The sequence below is a fragment of the Dendropsophus ebraccatus genome, chromosome 2 (genome assembly GCF_027789765.1).
Source record: "Dendropsophus ebraccatus isolate aDenEbr1 chromosome 2, aDenEbr1.pat, whole genome shotgun sequence".
Taxonomy (NCBI): Eukaryota; Metazoa; Chordata; class Amphibia; order Anura; family Hylidae; genus Dendropsophus; species Dendropsophus ebraccatus.
In genome coordinates, this window is record NC_091455.1 from 158166833 (window position 1) to 158184177 (window position 17345).

The 17345-nt window shown below is 45.5% G+C and overlaps 1 protein-coding gene across 1 annotated transcript in view; it reads right to left on the reverse strand.

The window, feature by feature from the left end:
* Positions 1 to 1698: 1698 nt before the first annotated feature.
* The window catches only part of LOC138784192 (sodium-dependent neutral amino acid transporter B(0)AT3-like), a 138162-nt gene continuing 122515 nt past the window's right edge, over positions 1699 to 17345 (reverse strand). Inside the window, exons 11-13 of the mRNA XM_069959702.1 lie at positions 9401 to 9560; positions 7261 to 7423; positions 1699 to 1893 (exon numbers count right to left, since the gene is read on the reverse strand). Of these exons, the coding sequence (XP_069815803.1) occupies positions 1699 to 1893; positions 7261 to 7423; positions 9401 to 9560 (518 nt within the window). The remainder of the gene's footprint in view (positions 1894 to 7260; positions 7424 to 9400; positions 9561 to 17345) is intronic.

A 17345-nucleotide genomic window follows, 5' to 3' on the forward strand; every position in this document is an offset into this window, starting at 1 on the left:
TGCTGCCAGGACTTTCCTGACTCCCCAGTTCCTTACTTACCACTCTAAAGTCACACCCCACTATAGGTCCGACAATTAAAGCTTGCTCGGAGAAGGGGATCCATAAGCATCTCTTTCCCCTAAATTTAACAATGTCCCCCATACTAGGCCATCCTGAATTTAGCCCCGGGCAGAAAGACCATGGGGGAGATTTATGAAAGGGTGTAAATATACACCTGGTGTAAACTGCCCACAGCAACCAATCACAGCTCAGCTTTCAGCTCTGGTAGAATAAAAGAGGAGCTGTGATTGGTTGCTGTTGGCAGTTTATACCAGGTGTATATTTACACCCTTTCATAAATCTCCCCTCATGTGTTCCGTGAGTGGACACCGGCAAGGTTTTTTTGAGCTAAAGATTTCCCTAACTACAATGCCTGGTACACTACTTCCTTTCCTTCTGCCATTATGTAACCCTGCCTGCTGGGCCTCTAGAACGTATCCTAATTATACCAATTTTTACATCCAGGAAAAACCCCACCGAATTCTCTAATTCTATTATGCTTTTTGAATCTTTGGGGGAGATTTATCAAAGGGTGTAAAATTTAGACTGGTGCAAACTGGCCACAACAGCCAATCACAGCTCCTCTTTCCTTTCACCAGAGCTGGAAGCTGAACTGTGATTGGTTGCTGTGGGCAGTTTGCAACAGTCTAAATTTTACACCCTTTGATAAATCTCCCCCTTTATTTATTAGTAAGGATCCTTTCAGACATACACTCTCAGTGGCCTATCAATTTCTTGACTCCACCAGAGAAGCCGCCACCAGATTATATGTTGAAATGGGAGGCGGATCTTAAACTTACTTTTACCAGTAGCAGATTATAATAGGTCTTTTTCGGGTGGTAGCCCGGGGCCCAGAGCTCCTGGGGTCCCATGGCTGCCCAAACATACTTATACTTTTAGTGGTGAAATGTCTTCTGGCTACAGTTCTGCCATAATTTGCAAACAATGGCTATTTTTTTACCTTAATTTTGCACAAATCAGGGCACCATGACGTTATCTATCCTGTACTATGAACACCACACTAGCACTGCCATAGTTACAGTGGGGTGGTGGTGGTGGGGGGGCAGGCTTGGTGAACAGCCCAAGGCCTATGGTAAAGTTAATCTGCCCCTGACTTTTACCCCTAAACAGCTGGTTAGAATTTATACCCTCACACACAAGTCCTCCATCAGTTCTTGTTTCCAAGAAGCTGGATACAAAATTCCATCCAGGTGCTACAGGGTTCCCTGCCTGCATGCTATTATTCCAAAAGTAGAACCAACATGCTAAAAATTTGATGCTAAAGTTCTGAGATTGTCCTTGCCTCACCTCATTCGGGATGAAAGTAACCCAGGTAATCCGCGCACTCACTAGCTTGAGGACACTTATGGGTCACTCTTTTCCTCCTCCTCCATCACTGTGGCTTTTCTTTTACAGTTTATAAACATTCCCTCCTGAGATTTTTAGTGTGCGCCGGTGTTACCCTCCATCGTAAATTAACGTTCCTGCAGCCTCAGGCATAGGCTGCAGCGACGTTAATTTACAGTGCAGTGACGGGAGGGGGTTAAGATTGGTAAAATCCATACCTTATGCATATTCGTTTTGCATTAAATTTTATTAAGGTTTTATTTTTATTTTTTTAAATAATCAAGTAAACATTGTTATTTTTATTTTATATATTATATATCCTTAGTTGAATTATAGTCTTTACTTCTCTGATCTCCTGCTTGACAGCTTTGTTTTTTAAATCTCTTTCGAAGAAAGTGAAGAAGTGCAAAAGATGGAATAAACATGCATGGTATGGCCACCAACAGAACACATATCGCCACAACCCAGTTAGGGTAATTTTCTGTTTTCTTCATAGGAAACTTCTCCTGTATTAGAAAGCAAAATAAAATATTAAATGATATTATAATATGATACATAATATATTATTGTATATTTATTGCTCTAATGGCATTTTCTCAAAACAGACCTGAGGGAGGCTGGTTTCAGATGTTTTAATAATGATTTTAGAATATATGCATGGCTGCAATTAGAGATGAGCAAACTAAATCCATAGAACCTGGGTTCAGACCAAAACTTGCAAATAGCTTGGTTTTGCATGAACAGTTTGTTTCAGTGGACTTGCTAAAATAGCACTGGCCACATGGCAGAGAGGACAAAGAGGAGGTATCACATGATGGCGGGGTAGCCCATAATATCCTGCAATGAGCTCTCTCCGCTGATCATTAAACAGTATAGGGTGATGTCAGAGCCAATATAAAAGCCATAGCTTTACCAAAAAGGGATAATTTATGGATTTTTTTAAATTTATTTTAAAAAGCATTTAAAATATCTGCTACTTCAGGGTATTTTTTAAACAAGCTGCTAGTTTCCACTAGATACAATCCATTTACCCATGGCCATCCATGTTGCCTTTACATTAACTTGACCTTTCGGGTGCGTTCCAATGTACAGGAACTGCAGCAGATTTAATGGCGCAGATTTGAAGCTGCAGATTCAAAGCGAATCAATTCTGGGCCATCAAATCTGCTGCGGATCTGTTGCAGATCCTCTACGTGTGAACGCACCTTCAAAGAAAATCAATTTTCGGCCATCAAATCTGCTGCGGCTCTGCTGCAGATGTGCTGCAGATTCACATCTGTGCCATCAAATCTGCAGCAGATCCGTAGCAGATCTGCAGCAGATCCGCAGCAGATCTGCAACAGATTTCTTGGCCCAGATTGGATTTGCTTTGAAATCTGCTGCAGATCCGGTACGTGTGACAACCCTTGAGGGTGTGTTCACACGTACAGGATCTGCAGAAGATCTGCAGCAGATTTGACGGCGCAGATTTGAAGTTGCAGATTAAATGCAAAGTAACTCTGGGCCATCAAATCAGCTGCAGATCTGCTGCGGATCTGCTGCAGATTCAAATCTGCGCCATCAAATCTGCTGCAGATCCTGTAAGTGTGAATGCACCCATAGAGTTATTTTAGGCAAAATTTACTGATGGGCTATCCACAGGATAGGTAATCAATAACTGGGGGGCCGACACCGGGAGTTTGTCTCTGTTAATTGTGTATCATAGTGATGTGCAACTGAAGCACAGCTCTCGTTCAAGTAAATAGCAGCTGCACTTTTAGGCTATGTTCCCACACAATATTTTTGCTCAGTAAAAACCAGGAGTGGATTGAAAACACAGAAAGGCTATGTTCACACACTGGTGAAATTGAGTGGATGGCTGTAATTTATTGGCAAATAATGGCCGTTATTTCAAAATAACGTCCGGTTTAAAATAACAGCAATTATGCACCATTAAATGACGGTCATCCACTCAGTTTCAACAGTGTAAGAGAATAGCCTTTCTGTGTTTTTAATCCACTCCTGGTTTAGGTTGCAAAATACTGAGCAAAAATACTGTGTAGGAACATAGCCTTTTGGTGATTTGCAACAAATCCACTTCAGAATTAAATTGATCCCTTAAAAAAATTTTTTTTGAACTATTCTTATTTTTTTTTTTTTTACATTTGCTGGTAAACTTTCAAGCCTTCTAATGTCCTTAAAAACAAAGAGATATGGAACTCACTAAATATTAAAGGGGTTTTCTCGGACAATATGTTTTTTTGCCTAATTACTGGCCAAGAATTCAGTTAAAGGGAATCCATCAGCTCCTGGGCCCTACCTAAGGTGCTGACAGTGTGCTGTAGCTGGCAGCCCCCGGTGAGCATGGTGCCTTTTTGGTAATTTTCCGTGCAGCAAATTATATACAATCTTATGTCTCCTACTGTACTAAAGAGTCACAGAGCAGTTGTTCGTTCCACACTTTGGCATGAATCATCCTCCCTCTTCATGAATAATAAATGCTGCCCATCCTCCTGCTTGCTCAGCTGTCAGATTTCAGATCAGTCCTCTGTAGGCAGTTTATATCTAATGTGTTGAAGCTGTGGTCTAGGGGGTAAGGGTCCTATTCCACGGGCCAAGCAGGGCCCGATCAACGATGTAAACGAGCGCCGTTTACTGGGCCTATTTCACAGCCCGATGATCAGTGAGCAAGGGCTGCAGGGACATCATTAACGATATCCTTGCAGCCCTTGCACCATACATTACCTGCAGGGCTTCTCCTCCGCTCTGTCTTCCTCCCCGATTCCCGCACGCTCTAGCTTCAGAATGGCCTGTCAGCTGACAGGCCACTCAGCCAATCACAGGCCTTGGCGGTCCCGGCCTGTGATTGGCTGAGCGCTCCGTCAGCTGACAGGCCACTCTGAAGCTAGAGCGCGCGGGACCCGGGGAGGAAGACGGAGCGGAGGAGAAGCCCTGTAGGTAATGTATTGTGCTTCTCAAATCGTCCGTCGCTCACCGCGCACCGCTATTCCACCGTAGTGATGCGCGGTGGGGGAGCGATGATTTTAGGTCTGGCCCTAAATGAACGATCAGCCGATGACACGATCATCGGCTGATCGTTCTCTCTATTCCACCGAGCGATAATCGTCCGAATCGGCCGATTATCGTTCCTGTGGAATAGGGCCCTTACTCACCTGTCTAGAGACTTGCCAGCAGTTGACTCTCTGGTTCGAATCCCCTGATGGAAATTAAATAGATGACTTTTTTTCTTCTTCTCATTATTCTATCATTTTTAAAGTGACTCTGTACCCACAATCTGACCCCCCCAAACCGCTTGTACCTTCAGATAGCTGCTTTCCTGGGGTCCGTTCGGCAGGTGATGCAGTTATTGTGCTAAAAATTTACTTTTAATCCTACAGGGCTGTGTCTAATGGCAGGGGCTAATATTTGTATATGCATTAGGCTGGCACAACCTCTTTGTCCCTCCTCCCTGCCCTCCTCATCATTAGGAATGCTCCAGGCAGATTGCTTCCTATTCCCCACCTGTGTGCATAATGAACATGGGCTGGATCGTTAAGACACCTGTGCAAAGCTTAAACAGCAGTAAATGTTCCTGGATCATTCCTTAGGAAGGACAGAGAGGTGGTGCCAGCCTAATGCATATACAAATGTATGCCCCGGCCGTTAGACACAGCGCTGTAGGATTAAAAGTTGTTTTTAGGAGAATAACTGCATCACCTGCCAAACAGACCCCAGGACAGATCTTGGATTAAAAGCAGCTATCCGAAGGTTGAACTTGATGGACATGTGTCTTTTTTCAACCGTATTAACTATGTAACTATGTAAGTGGTTTTGGGGGGGGGGCAGATTGTGGTACAGAGTCGCTGTAAGGCTATGTTCACTCGCAGTATTTTTGCTCAGTATTTTGGTTAGTATTTTGCAACCAAAACCAGAAGTGGATTGAAAACGAAGAAAGGCTATGTTCACACACTGTTGAAATTGAGTGGATGGCTGCCATTTAATAGCAAATAATTACTGTTATTTTAAAACAACGTCCAATATTTGCCATTAAATGACGGCCATCTGCTCAATTTTAACAGTATGAGAACATAGCCTTTCTATGTTCTCAATCAACTTCTGGTTTTGGTTGCAAAATACTAACCAAATACTGAGCAAAAATACTGTGTGTGAGCATAGCCTTAAAAATGATACAATAATGAGAAAAAGAAGACATCTATTTAATTTCCATCAGGGGATTCAAACCAGACAATGAACTGCTGGCAGGTCTTTAGACAGGTGAGCTACCCCTAGACCACAACTCCAACACATTAGAGAGAAGAGATTCAATTATAACTGAGTGTTTTGCTGCGTTTACACGGAATGATAATTTGTACGATTAACGATATCGAAAGAACGATGTTTTTTTTATAACGATCAGCGTTTAGACGGAACAATATATTGTACGGAAAAATCATTTTGCGATCGTTTTGCGATCGCTTAAGCCTATCTCGCACATAGGTAAAATCGGTGAACGACTGTTTACGCGGAATGATCTGCGATTTTTTTGCGAACGACAATTTAAGAACATGTTTTAAGATCAGAATGAACGATTTTTCGCTCGTTGCTTGATCGTTCGCTGCGTTTACACATACAATTATCGTTTGAATTCGATCGTTATCGTGTAAATTCGCACAATGTAAACGCAGCCATTCTTTCAGACATAAACTGCCTACAGAGGACTGATTGATCTGCAATCTGACAGCTGAGCGAGCAGGAAGCCGGGCAGCATTGAATATTCATGAAGAAGGAGGAGGATGCATGCCAGAGTGTGGCACGAACAACTGCTCTGTGACTCTTTAGTACAGTAGGAGACATAAAATTGTGCATAATCCGCTGCACAGAAAATTACCAAAAAGGCGCTATGCTCACTGGGGACTCCCAGCTACAGCACACTGTCAGTACCTCAGGTAGGGCCCAGGAGCTGACAGATTCCCTTTAAGGCTATGTTCACACGTCATGAGAGACCGGCCGTTCCGTGACCCCGGCCAGGTCACAGAACGGCCGGTCTCTGCACGGATCATCCTGGCGGGTACCTAAGTACCGCCCAGATGATCTTTCGGCCGCAGAGTTCTGATGCGGGCGCATCAGCGTGTGCCCGCATCAGAACCTCCCATAGGGCACAGTGAAGCAAGCGGCAGTGTCAGTTATTTGCGGCCCCGTGCAGGATCCCGGCCGGAGAGCATACGATACACTCTGGCCGCGATCCCATAGAACAATAGGGATTGTTCACCCGTACAAAGTACGGCCGTTGTTGCCGATGGCAACAACGGCCGTACTTTTACATAGAGTGAACATAGCCTAAGACCGATGTACAGATACACTGTTTTTTATAAATTCCACCCCTATGTTTCTAATGTATCTATATGCATGCAATGTTTGGGGGCATTTTTTGTATGTAGTATGACCCAGAAATGACCATCTTAAGGCTCAAAAATAATTGTTATGGGCATAAAAAATATTTTTTAGCCAATTGCTTGGGACATATTTAAGGGCATATGGCCAAAACAGCATAGTAAAATAGGGCCAAAAGGTAGCCCAGATGAAAAACACAGGTTTAAGAACATCTGAAATGTTTTTTTTGCCTGCACTTGAAATGAGCTTAAACTCTGTGTGTGAATATAGCCCTACAGTGCGAGAGCAGAGTACATCTGACAGACTTGCTCTGAGCAGCTAAGTAGTTGGAAATTTTAATAAAGGCTATTTAGAAAGTAGATTTTTTTGCAATTGGAAAACAAACCATAGCTGTCTGTAGCCCTGTAACCTTTAAAGGTGCACTGCTAGAGAAAAGTCTACATAAATTGTAATGTATATTTCTTCTGGAAGTAATCTGGATGTACAATAAAAGAATTACTTACATAATCTGGATCCCATGTTTCATAAGTCAAAGGTGTTAAAAACTGAATAACAATATATGATATGAACACAGCTATCATTAGTAAAGGACTAATATATTTCCATGTAGCTTGCCAGTATATGTTTGGACGTCTTCCAGTCATCCACTGTATATCTTCACTGAACCTGAATAAAACAATGTTTTTCAGTAGTAAAATTTTCAATAGTAAAAAGTATTTGTTTTCTGACTGACTAGTCACAACAGTTGCTTTACTTAGAAATCATGGAGCTTAAAGGGGTTGGCTACTTTATAGTAAAATTGCTCAGTGTACTGTACAGTATTAGTAATTGTACTCACAGCCCTTACTGACAGCAGCTTCCTGTGTACCTCATAGAGCTAAAATCCAACTCCCCTCCTCCAGGCTGGGCTGCCCTGCTCTGTGGTGAATCTGTCCATAAGATGGCCAACATGGAGGAGCATCTGACCATGCCCCATTTCCCAAGTGTTCAACACTGCTCTGTGGTGAGTCTGTCTATAAGATGGCCGACATGGAGGAGCATGTGACCATGCCGTGCCACAGGGGGGGGGGGGGGGGGGGCGGGGTGTGGTTACTTGCTTCTCCGTGTCGGCCATCTTATGGACAGACTCAACACAGAGCAGGGCAGCCCAGCCTGGAGGAGGGAAGTCTGATATTAGCTCTCTGTGGTACACAAGGAGCTGTTATCAGTAAGGGCAGTGAGTATAGTTACTAATAATGTACACTCAGCAATTTTACTATAAAGTGGCCAACTGCTTTAAAGGCAAGCTTTCAGCAAGATAGAAGTATCTACCCTCCATATATGTCTGCATAGCCCACAGGGCACTGAAGACGAATGTTACTTTCTTACCTTTTATCCTCAGTGCTTTTATGGGAACTTTGTATTTTAAAGTGTACCTGATATGTCACAGGGCTTTCTTCTATGTGCTGGTAAGCTTAGTCACGCCCTAAACCCTGGTCAGTTAGTCCCAGTTTGTTGATATGCTGCTAAAAAAACAACAGCTGATAGGTGTCAGAGGAACTGTTTACATGTCCAGGAGTACCAATCATATACTCCCCTCTAACGACACGCCTGCTGACACACTTCCCGCTGTCAGTGACATCTCCATGTCTATCTCTCATCTACCGGACTGCTGTCTGTGGTGTTTCCTGCTGTCTATGTCGCTGACAGCAGAAGGTGTGTCGGCAGGCGTGTTGTAGGCCCCTCCCAGTGATAACAGGTGCAATCCTTATCTCCACATGTAATTAGAGGGGAGTATGTGATTAGTACTCCTAGACATGTAAACACTCCCTCTGATGCCTATTGGCTGTTATTTTTTAGCAGCATATCAATAAACTGGGAACTGATTGGTTACTAACTGACCAGTGTTACCAGCACATACAAGGAAGCCCAGTAGGGCGTGGTGGTTGATGCCACATCTTCCTGATGACGTTGCCTAGAGACGAAACATGTGGGTTTCATGGGTTATTGTATATTGTTTATCCATGGATACAAACACACAACCCCCATTGGATCCGGATGAACAGAGGAACTCACAGTGGGTCGTCATGACAAGTATATGCTAATGAGGTGGTTAGGTGCACTGAAGCCAGGATTACCACCCTCAGTGGACCGATCCGCCCCCAGCCGGAGCGCCCCTTCTAATGAATATTCATGTGGTGCACTGCAGTGATGAGCAATGGAGTGACGTCACTGCTGACCGCCTTATTAGTATATGAAATTACTAATATTCAAAAATGGCACAGAGGATCAAGGTAACAAACTCACCTTCATCCTCAGTGCCCCATGGGCTATAGGGACATATACTTCTTAATTTGGTTGTTCATCAAAAAAGTTTTTTTTTCTTTCAAATAAACTAGTGCCACAAAGTGCCAGATATTTGTTATTTACTTCTATTAAAAAATGTAGCTTCCATGAATCACGGAACAAGGGAATAAGGCCTAATGACTAGTTTCTCCCTTTAATATTATGATAAAGCTACAAAAATGCTAACCATATGTTTGTTTGTTTTTTTTTTTTAACAAATTGCATATAACACATAACTTTGTCTAATTTTGCTAGGATTTTCCTTATTGGCCGTTAAACTATAATATATTACATTTAAAAATGCAAACTGTACTTTACCTGTCAATGCCATACACATATGTAACAGCGATAACTTCAAAGAAAACAACCACTAAAAGAGTCAAAGAACCCGTAAAAGTGTCAAAGATTTGAAGCCAATAATTTCCAGATCCCATTGTAAAAATAAGCGAAAATGCAAATGATATCAGACATATTAAACCTAGAAAAGAAACAGTAAAAGGTGTAAACAATAATATCAAACTTGTTTCAAATAAAAAAAATAAGCAAAAAGACATATAGGGTGAACTAATGGTGCGTTTACACAGACAGATTTATCTGACAGATCTTTGAAGCCAAAGCCAGGATTGGATTTAAAAAGAGGATCGATCCCAGTCTTTCCTTTATGACCTGATCCCTGTGTATAGTCTGCTCCTGGTTTTGGCTTCAAAGATCTGTCAGATAAATCTGTCTGTGTAAACGCACCGTATGGATAACCAATAAGGATGATAAACACAACCAAGCGGCGGAGCTTAGCAGCATTAGGGGCAGAACATTCTTCTCAGAGCTATATATATTTCAGTGTGATAATCCCCCTAAATACACCTAATACACAGTATAACCCACCGCTGGGTGCGTAAGTCTGCAGAATCTCATTGTGAACGGCACAGACTGGGCTGTATTTGCCATTGTGCCCAGAGTAGCAGTGTTGAGGGGATGGGGGTAGGGAAAAAAATACATATATACACACATTTGTTAAATCAAGAATCAATTTCTCCCTTTAGAGAAACTGGACGTTATGCAAGATTTCCGCTCATTATGTTCTTAATTTGTGATTGATAATTTTCTGTATAACTCAAGCAGTCTTTACTGTGCATTTGTGACATATGCATGCAAGAATTGCCCTAATAGGGTGTATTTGGTCCCAGTTCCTATAGCAGCTCAACCTGGAAATAGGAGACACAGCCAGGGCCAATGGGAAAAGCAGCAGCCATCTTACTTACTAAAAAGTGTATAGAAGCCATTGTGAGAGACAATGGCAACATAATCTTGATTTCTGATCAAATACTGCCACCTAGTGGACAAGCACTATATCGTTCCAATACCAGTGTAGAAGCCATAATAAGAAACAATATTGGAGATGTCCGGAGAAAAAAAAAATTTCCAAGCAGGTAGGGGCATGGAGGAAAATAAAAACAAGCCCTATTCACCTCTCCCCATGTGTCTGTAGCGCTGTTCACTGATTCGGGGCCCCTGCTGGGCTCAGGGATCCCCTGCTCCAGTGACGTCACTGCTCGACTGGGAATGGGGAAAATTAGTTCCAGCTGGGATCCTGAAGTCTGTGATGAGGGGAGAGGTAAGTATTGTTTATTATGTTCTCCTCTGCCCCTCTCTGCTTGCAAATTATTATTTTTCCGGACTTCTCCTTTAAAGACCCAACGTTGATAAAAATGCCCTTTTAAATTTAATTGGACTAAATATGTACATGAGGGAGAAGGAAATAACCAATTTAGTTTATTAGAAAACAATTCTAAATACATATACAAAGACTCATGAGAACACAGTCTTGATCATAACAAATTACAAGGGCAACATAATCTGCATTTTTGATCAAACACTGCCATCTAGTGGACAAAGACTATATTGTCTTGACACCAGTATAGAGGCCTTAGTAAAAATAATTATAATAATAATAATAATAATAATAATAATAATAATAATAATAATAATAATAATAATAACAATGAAAAAAATTACTTATTGTTGTGATCTATATTATAAAATAATCCTTAAATCTTGCAATTTTTATTCTTTATTAGATTCACTAGATCTACAACTAACTAGAAGTTCAATGTCTGGAACTGATGCCATAATTTCCTGCAGAATTGCAGCTGCAGCGGCTCATTATGTTCTAAATGTGTGATTGATGACTTTGGGTGGGTTCACACTATGGAATTCTCGCGGATTAACTCCGCGAAATTCCGTCGGCTGTCCGCACGCATGGCCACGCGCCTTTCCGCTGGCTCCATAGACACCATTCTATGGGTCGTCGTATTCCGCTATCCGCCGAAAGAAGTGACATGTTACTTCTTTCGGCGGATAGCAGAATACGCCGGGCCATAGAATGGTGTCTATGGAGCCAGCGGAAAGGCACGCGGCCGTGCGCGCGGACAGACAACGGAATTCCCCGGATATTATCCGCGAGAATTCCGTTGTGTGAACCCACCCTTTCTGTGTATAAAGGTAAGATCTATGCTGAATCTGCAACAACAAATCTGCATGTAACTCAAGGGGTTTGTGACAAATGCATGCAAAAAACTGTTGGATTGCCCTAATGGGGTGTAATTAGTCCAAGTTCCTTTTATTACAAAGGAATTGTGAAGTTAAATACTAGATTGAATACTAGATTGATTTTTGATGAAATACTGCCATCTAGTGGACAAAGACTATATGGTTCTAATACCAGTGTTGAACCATATACCAGTGTTGAAGCCATTTCAACTGGTCTCAGCAAATTCCAGAGATTTGTAATTTACAAATTTCCAGTCTTCCATTACTTATCAGCTGCTATATGTTGTGCAGGAAGTGGTGTGTTTTTTCCAGTCGGACACAGTGCTCTCTGTTGTCACCTCTGTCCATGTCAGAAAAACCTATAGAAAACCTCTCCTGCTCTGTCTCACCGCTCCAGTACCCCTCTAAACTCAGTTATACCCTAATCCAGCTATGTCACGACTCGGCTGATGGATTGCTGTCTCAGCCAATTGGTGACTGGAGTGAGACAACTCTGCAGTCACTAATTGGCTGAGTGGGCAATCTTTAAACCGGGTGGGGCATTTCCTCCCGAGTCGTGACAACATTCAATCTCAGGGGAAATTTGTTCTGACGAGGATCCTGGAGCCTGTAATACAGCACTTCTGGGGCGCGGAGAGAGGTTAGTAGTGTTTATTATGTTCTCCTCTGCCCCTGTCTGCTTGCAAATTATTATTTTCTCTGGACTTCTCCTTGAAAGACCCAACTTTGATAAAAAAAAAAAAAAGGCCACTGTGAACTGAACTTACCTTATAAAGCAATTGTAAAAATAAATACATGTATAAAGACTCATAAGAACAAAGTCCATACCATTAAAGGGGTTATCCAGCGCTACAAAAACATGGCCACTTTTCCCCCTACTCTTGTCTCCAGTTCAGGTGCAGTTTGCAATTAAAGGGGTTATTCAGCGCTACAAAAACATGGCCACTTTTCCCCCTACTGTTGTCTCCAGTTCAGGTGTGATTTGCAATTAAGCTCCATTTAATTCAATGGAACTGAGTTTCAAACCCCACCCAAACTGGAGACAACAGTAGGGGGAAAGTGGCCATGTTTTTGTAGCGCTGGATTACCCCTTTAAGCTCCATTTACTTCAATGGAACTGAGTTTCAAAACCCCACCCAAACTGGAGACAAGAGAGGGGGAAAAGTGGCCATGTTTTTGTAGCGCTTTCTGTGTAAATGGACCCTAAAGTGAGACTACCAGCTCTGTCTGTAGTGATAAGAAGGTGTGGTTGTGAACAGCACAGGCAGAGCTGTATTTGCCATTAGGCACTTGTAAAAGAACTCAATGAGGGAAAGAAAAAATACACACACACACACACACACATACCTCCCAACTTTTCCTCGGAGAAAAGAGGGACAGTCACGGCAATGTGCCGCGTCCCTATGGCCACGCCCCCATAGCAACGCCCACATTGCCTATTACCATCATATAGGAAACAAATTTTACCACCAGATCTTCACCGCATAGTGACTTATCCCCCCCATACTATTACTGCATAACATCTACTATACACAGAGCAGTACTGTTCCTCAGCACTGACCATATAGCAGTAGATGAGGCTGTACACCTGCAGACCTTATAGGTGATTATAGTGCAGTTATTCAGTCACTCACAGGGGACGTCTTCTCTTGTTGATCACTTTTGTGGTTCTTCTCCATCATGCACGGCCATCTTGAAAACCTCTCCGGCCATCTGCAAGACAAAAGATCCTGTCTCCAGTATCATCCTCATCTGCTTCACATTAACCCTCTGTGCCTCCATATCCCATTGTAGTAACCCCCATCTCCCCAAAGGTCCAACTGTAGTAACCCCCCCTCCCCCTAGAACACACTGTAGTAACCCCCCCTCCCCCTAGGACACACTGTAGTAACCCCCCTCCCCCTAGGACACACTGTAGTAAGCCCTCCCCCTAGGACACACTGTAGTAACCCCCCCCAGGACACACTGTAGTAATCCCCCCTCCCCAGTTAATCCCACTGTAGTAATCCCCTCCCCAGTTAATCCCACTGTAGTAATCCCCCTCCCCAGTTAATCCTATTGTAGTAATCCCCCTCCCCAGTTAATCCCACTGTAGTAATTCCCCTCCCCCAGTTAATCCCAATGTAGTAATCCCCCTCCCCCAGTTAATCCTATTGTAGTAACCCCCCTCCCCCAGTTAATCCTATTGTAGTAATCCCCCTCCCCAGTTAATCCTATTGTAGTAATCCCCTCTCCCCCAGTTAATCCTATTGTAGTAACCCCCCTCCCCAGTTAATCCCAATGTAGTAATCCCCCTCCCCAGTTAATCCCAATGTAGTAATCCCCCTCCCCAGTTAATCCCACTGTAGTAATTCCCCTCCCCCAGTTAATCCCAATGTAGTAATCCCCCTCCCCCAGTTAATCCTATTGTAGTAATCCCCCTCCCCAGTTAATCCTATTGTAGTAATCCCCCTCCCCAGTTAATCCAAATGTAGTAATCCCCTCCCCCAGTTAATCCTATTTTAGTAACCCCCCTCCCCAGTTAATCCTATTGTAGTAACCCCCCTCCCCAGTTAATCCCAATGTAGTAATCCCCCTCCCCAGTTAATCCCACTGTAGTAATTCCCCTCCCCAGTTAATCCCAATGTAGTAATCCCCCTCCCCAGTTAATCCCACTGTAGTAATTCCCCTCCCCCAGTTAATCCCAATGTAGTAATCCCCCCTCCCCCAGTTAATCCTATTGTAGTAATCTCCCTCCCCAGTTAATCCCAATGTAGTAATCCCCCTCCCCAGTTAATCCTATTGTAGTAATTCCCCTCCCCCAGTTAATCCCAATGTAGTAATCCCCCCTCCCCCAGTTAATCCTATTGTAGTAACCCCCCTCCCCAGTTAATCCTATTGTAGTAACCCCCTCCCCAGTTAATCCCACTGAAGACCCATCCCTGACAGAAAATAATAAAAACAACATATACTCACCTAGTCAGATCCCAGCCGGCTGTCTGTCTTCTCCCAGCTGGTCACAGGTCAGGGACACTGCAGGAGAGGAGCAGGCAGCCTGACACACAGCTCCCTGCCCCCACAGCTCACAGCTCCAGCCCCGCGGTATCTGCTTTCATCTTCTCTCCGACCTTTCCTTGACCTGTGACGTCACCAGCAGCAGCCGCGGCAGCACACAGGAGATAACAGGAGAGAAGAGGAAAGCGGGTACCGCGGGGCTGGAGCAGAGAGCTTTCGGGGCAGCAGCTGAGCTGTGTATGCAGCCGGCTGCTCCAGAAGTTCTCTGCTTATGCAAACCGCGTCCCTGAAGCCACATGACACTGTCAGCAGCCGCTCACACTGTCAGATGGCTTCAGGGACGCCTGCGGGACACGGGGGGCCTTTTCGGGACAGCGGGACATCACCCCCAAATTGTGACCGTCCCGCTTGATCCGGGGCGGTTGGGAGGTATGCACACACACACAGGGGTGATTCTAGCCTCTCTGCTGCCCGAGGCGAACTATAGAATGACGCCCCCCCCCCCCCCGTCAATCCGCCCACATTATAATCCACTACTGCCCCCCCCCCACTGTTGTCCCCAATAAACATAATGTTTGGTCCCTTTCTGCACAGAGGATGTCAGGAGAGGAGGGGGCTGATCTTATAGGAGAGGTCCCAGCAGCACAGAGGATGTCAGGAGAGGAGGGGGCTAATCCTATAGGAGAGGTCCCAGCAGCACAGAGGATGTCAGGAGAGGAGGGGGCTAATCCTATAGGAGAGGTCCCAGCAGCACAGAGGATGTCAGGAGAGGAGGGGGCTAATCCTATAGGAGAGGTCCCAGCAGCACAGAGGATGTCAGGAGAGGAGGGTGCTAATCCTATAGGAGAAGTCCCAGCAGCACAGAGGATGTCAGGAGAGGAGGGTGCTGATCTTTTAGGAGAGGTCACAGCAGCACAGAGGATGTCAGGAGAGGAGGGTGCTGATCTTTTAGGAGATGGTCCCCCCCTTCCCCCCTTATAGATGGTCCCCCTCTTCCCCCCCTTATAGATGGTCCCCCCCCCTTATAGATGGTCCCCCTCTCCCCCCCCCCTTATAGATGGTCCCCCTCTCCCCCCTCCCTTATAGATGGTCCCCCTCTCCCCCCTCCCTTATAGATGGTCCCCCTCTCCCCCCTCCCTTATAGATGGTCCCCCTCTCCCCCCTCCCTTATAGATGGTCCCCCTCTTTCCCCTCCCTTATAGATGGTCCCCCTCTTCCCCCCCCCTTATAGATGGTCCCCCTCTTCCCTGTCTCCCCCCCTTATAGATGGTCCCCCTCTCCCCCCCCTTATAGATGGTCCCCCTCTTCCCTCTCTCCCCCCCTTATAGATGGTCCCCCCCCCCCTTATAGATGGTCCCCCTCTTCCCCCCCCTTATAGATGGTCCCCTCTCCCTTATAGATGGTCCCCCTCTCCCCCTCCCTTATAGATGGTCCCCTCTCCCTTATAGATGGTCCCCCTCCCCCCCTTATACATGGTCCCCCTCTCCCCCCTCCCTTATAGATGCCCCCTTATAGATGGTCCCCCTCTTTCCCCCTCCCTTATAGATGGTCCCCCTCTTCCCCCCCCTTATAGATGGTCCCCCTCTTTCCCCCCTCCCTTATAGATGGTCCCCCCCTTATAGATGGTCCCCCTCTCCCCCCTCCCTTATAGATGGTCCCCCTCTCCCCCCTCCCTTATAGATGGTCCCCCTCTCCCCCCTCCCTTATAGATGGTCCCCCTCTTTCCCCTCCCTTATAGATGGTCCCCCTCTTCCCCCCCCCCTTATAGATGGTCCCCCTCTTCCCTCTCTCCCCCCCCCTTATAGATGGTCCCCCTCTCCCCCCCCTTATAGATGGTCCCCCTCTTCCCTCTCTCCCCCCCTTATAGATGGTCCCCCTCTCCCCCCCCCCCTTATAGATGGTCCCCCTCTTCCCCCCCCTTATAGATGGTCCCCTCTCCCTTATAGATGGTCCCCCTCTCCCCCTCCCTTATAGATGGTCCCCTCTCCCTTATAGATGGTCCCCCTCCCCCCCTTATACATGGTCCCCCTCTCCCCCCTCCCTTATAGATGCCCCCTTATAGATGGTCCCCCTCTTTCCCCCTCCCTTATAGATGGTCCCCCTCTTCCCCCCCCTTATAGATGGTCCCCCTCTTTCCCCCCTCCCTTATAGATGGTCCCCCCCTTATAGATGGTCCCCCTCTTTCCCCCCTCCCTTATAGATGGTCCCCTTCCCTCCCCTATAGATGGTCCCCCTCTTCCCTCTCCCCCTTCCTTATAGATGGTCCCCCCTTATAGATCGTCCCCCTCTTCCCCCCCTACCTTATAGATCGACCCCCTCTTTCCCCCCTCCCTTATAGATGGTCCCCTTCCCCCCCCACCTTATAGATTGTCCCCCTCTTTCCCCCCTCCCTTATAGATGGTCCCCCCCTTATAGATGGTCCCCCTCTTTCCCCCCTCCCTTATAGATGGTCCCCTTCCCTCCCCTATAGATGGTCCCCCTCTTCCCTCTCCCCCTTCCTTATAGATGGTCCCCCCTTATAGATCGTCCCCCTCTTCCCCCCCTACCTTATAGATCGACCCCCTCTTTCCCCCCTCCCTTATAGATGGTCCCCTTCCCCCCCCACCTTATAGATTGTCCCCCTCTTTCCCCCCTCCCTTATAGATGGTTCCCTTTCCCCCCTACCTTATAGATCGTCCCCCTCTTTCCCCCCTCCCTTATAGATGGTCCCCTTCCCCCCCTC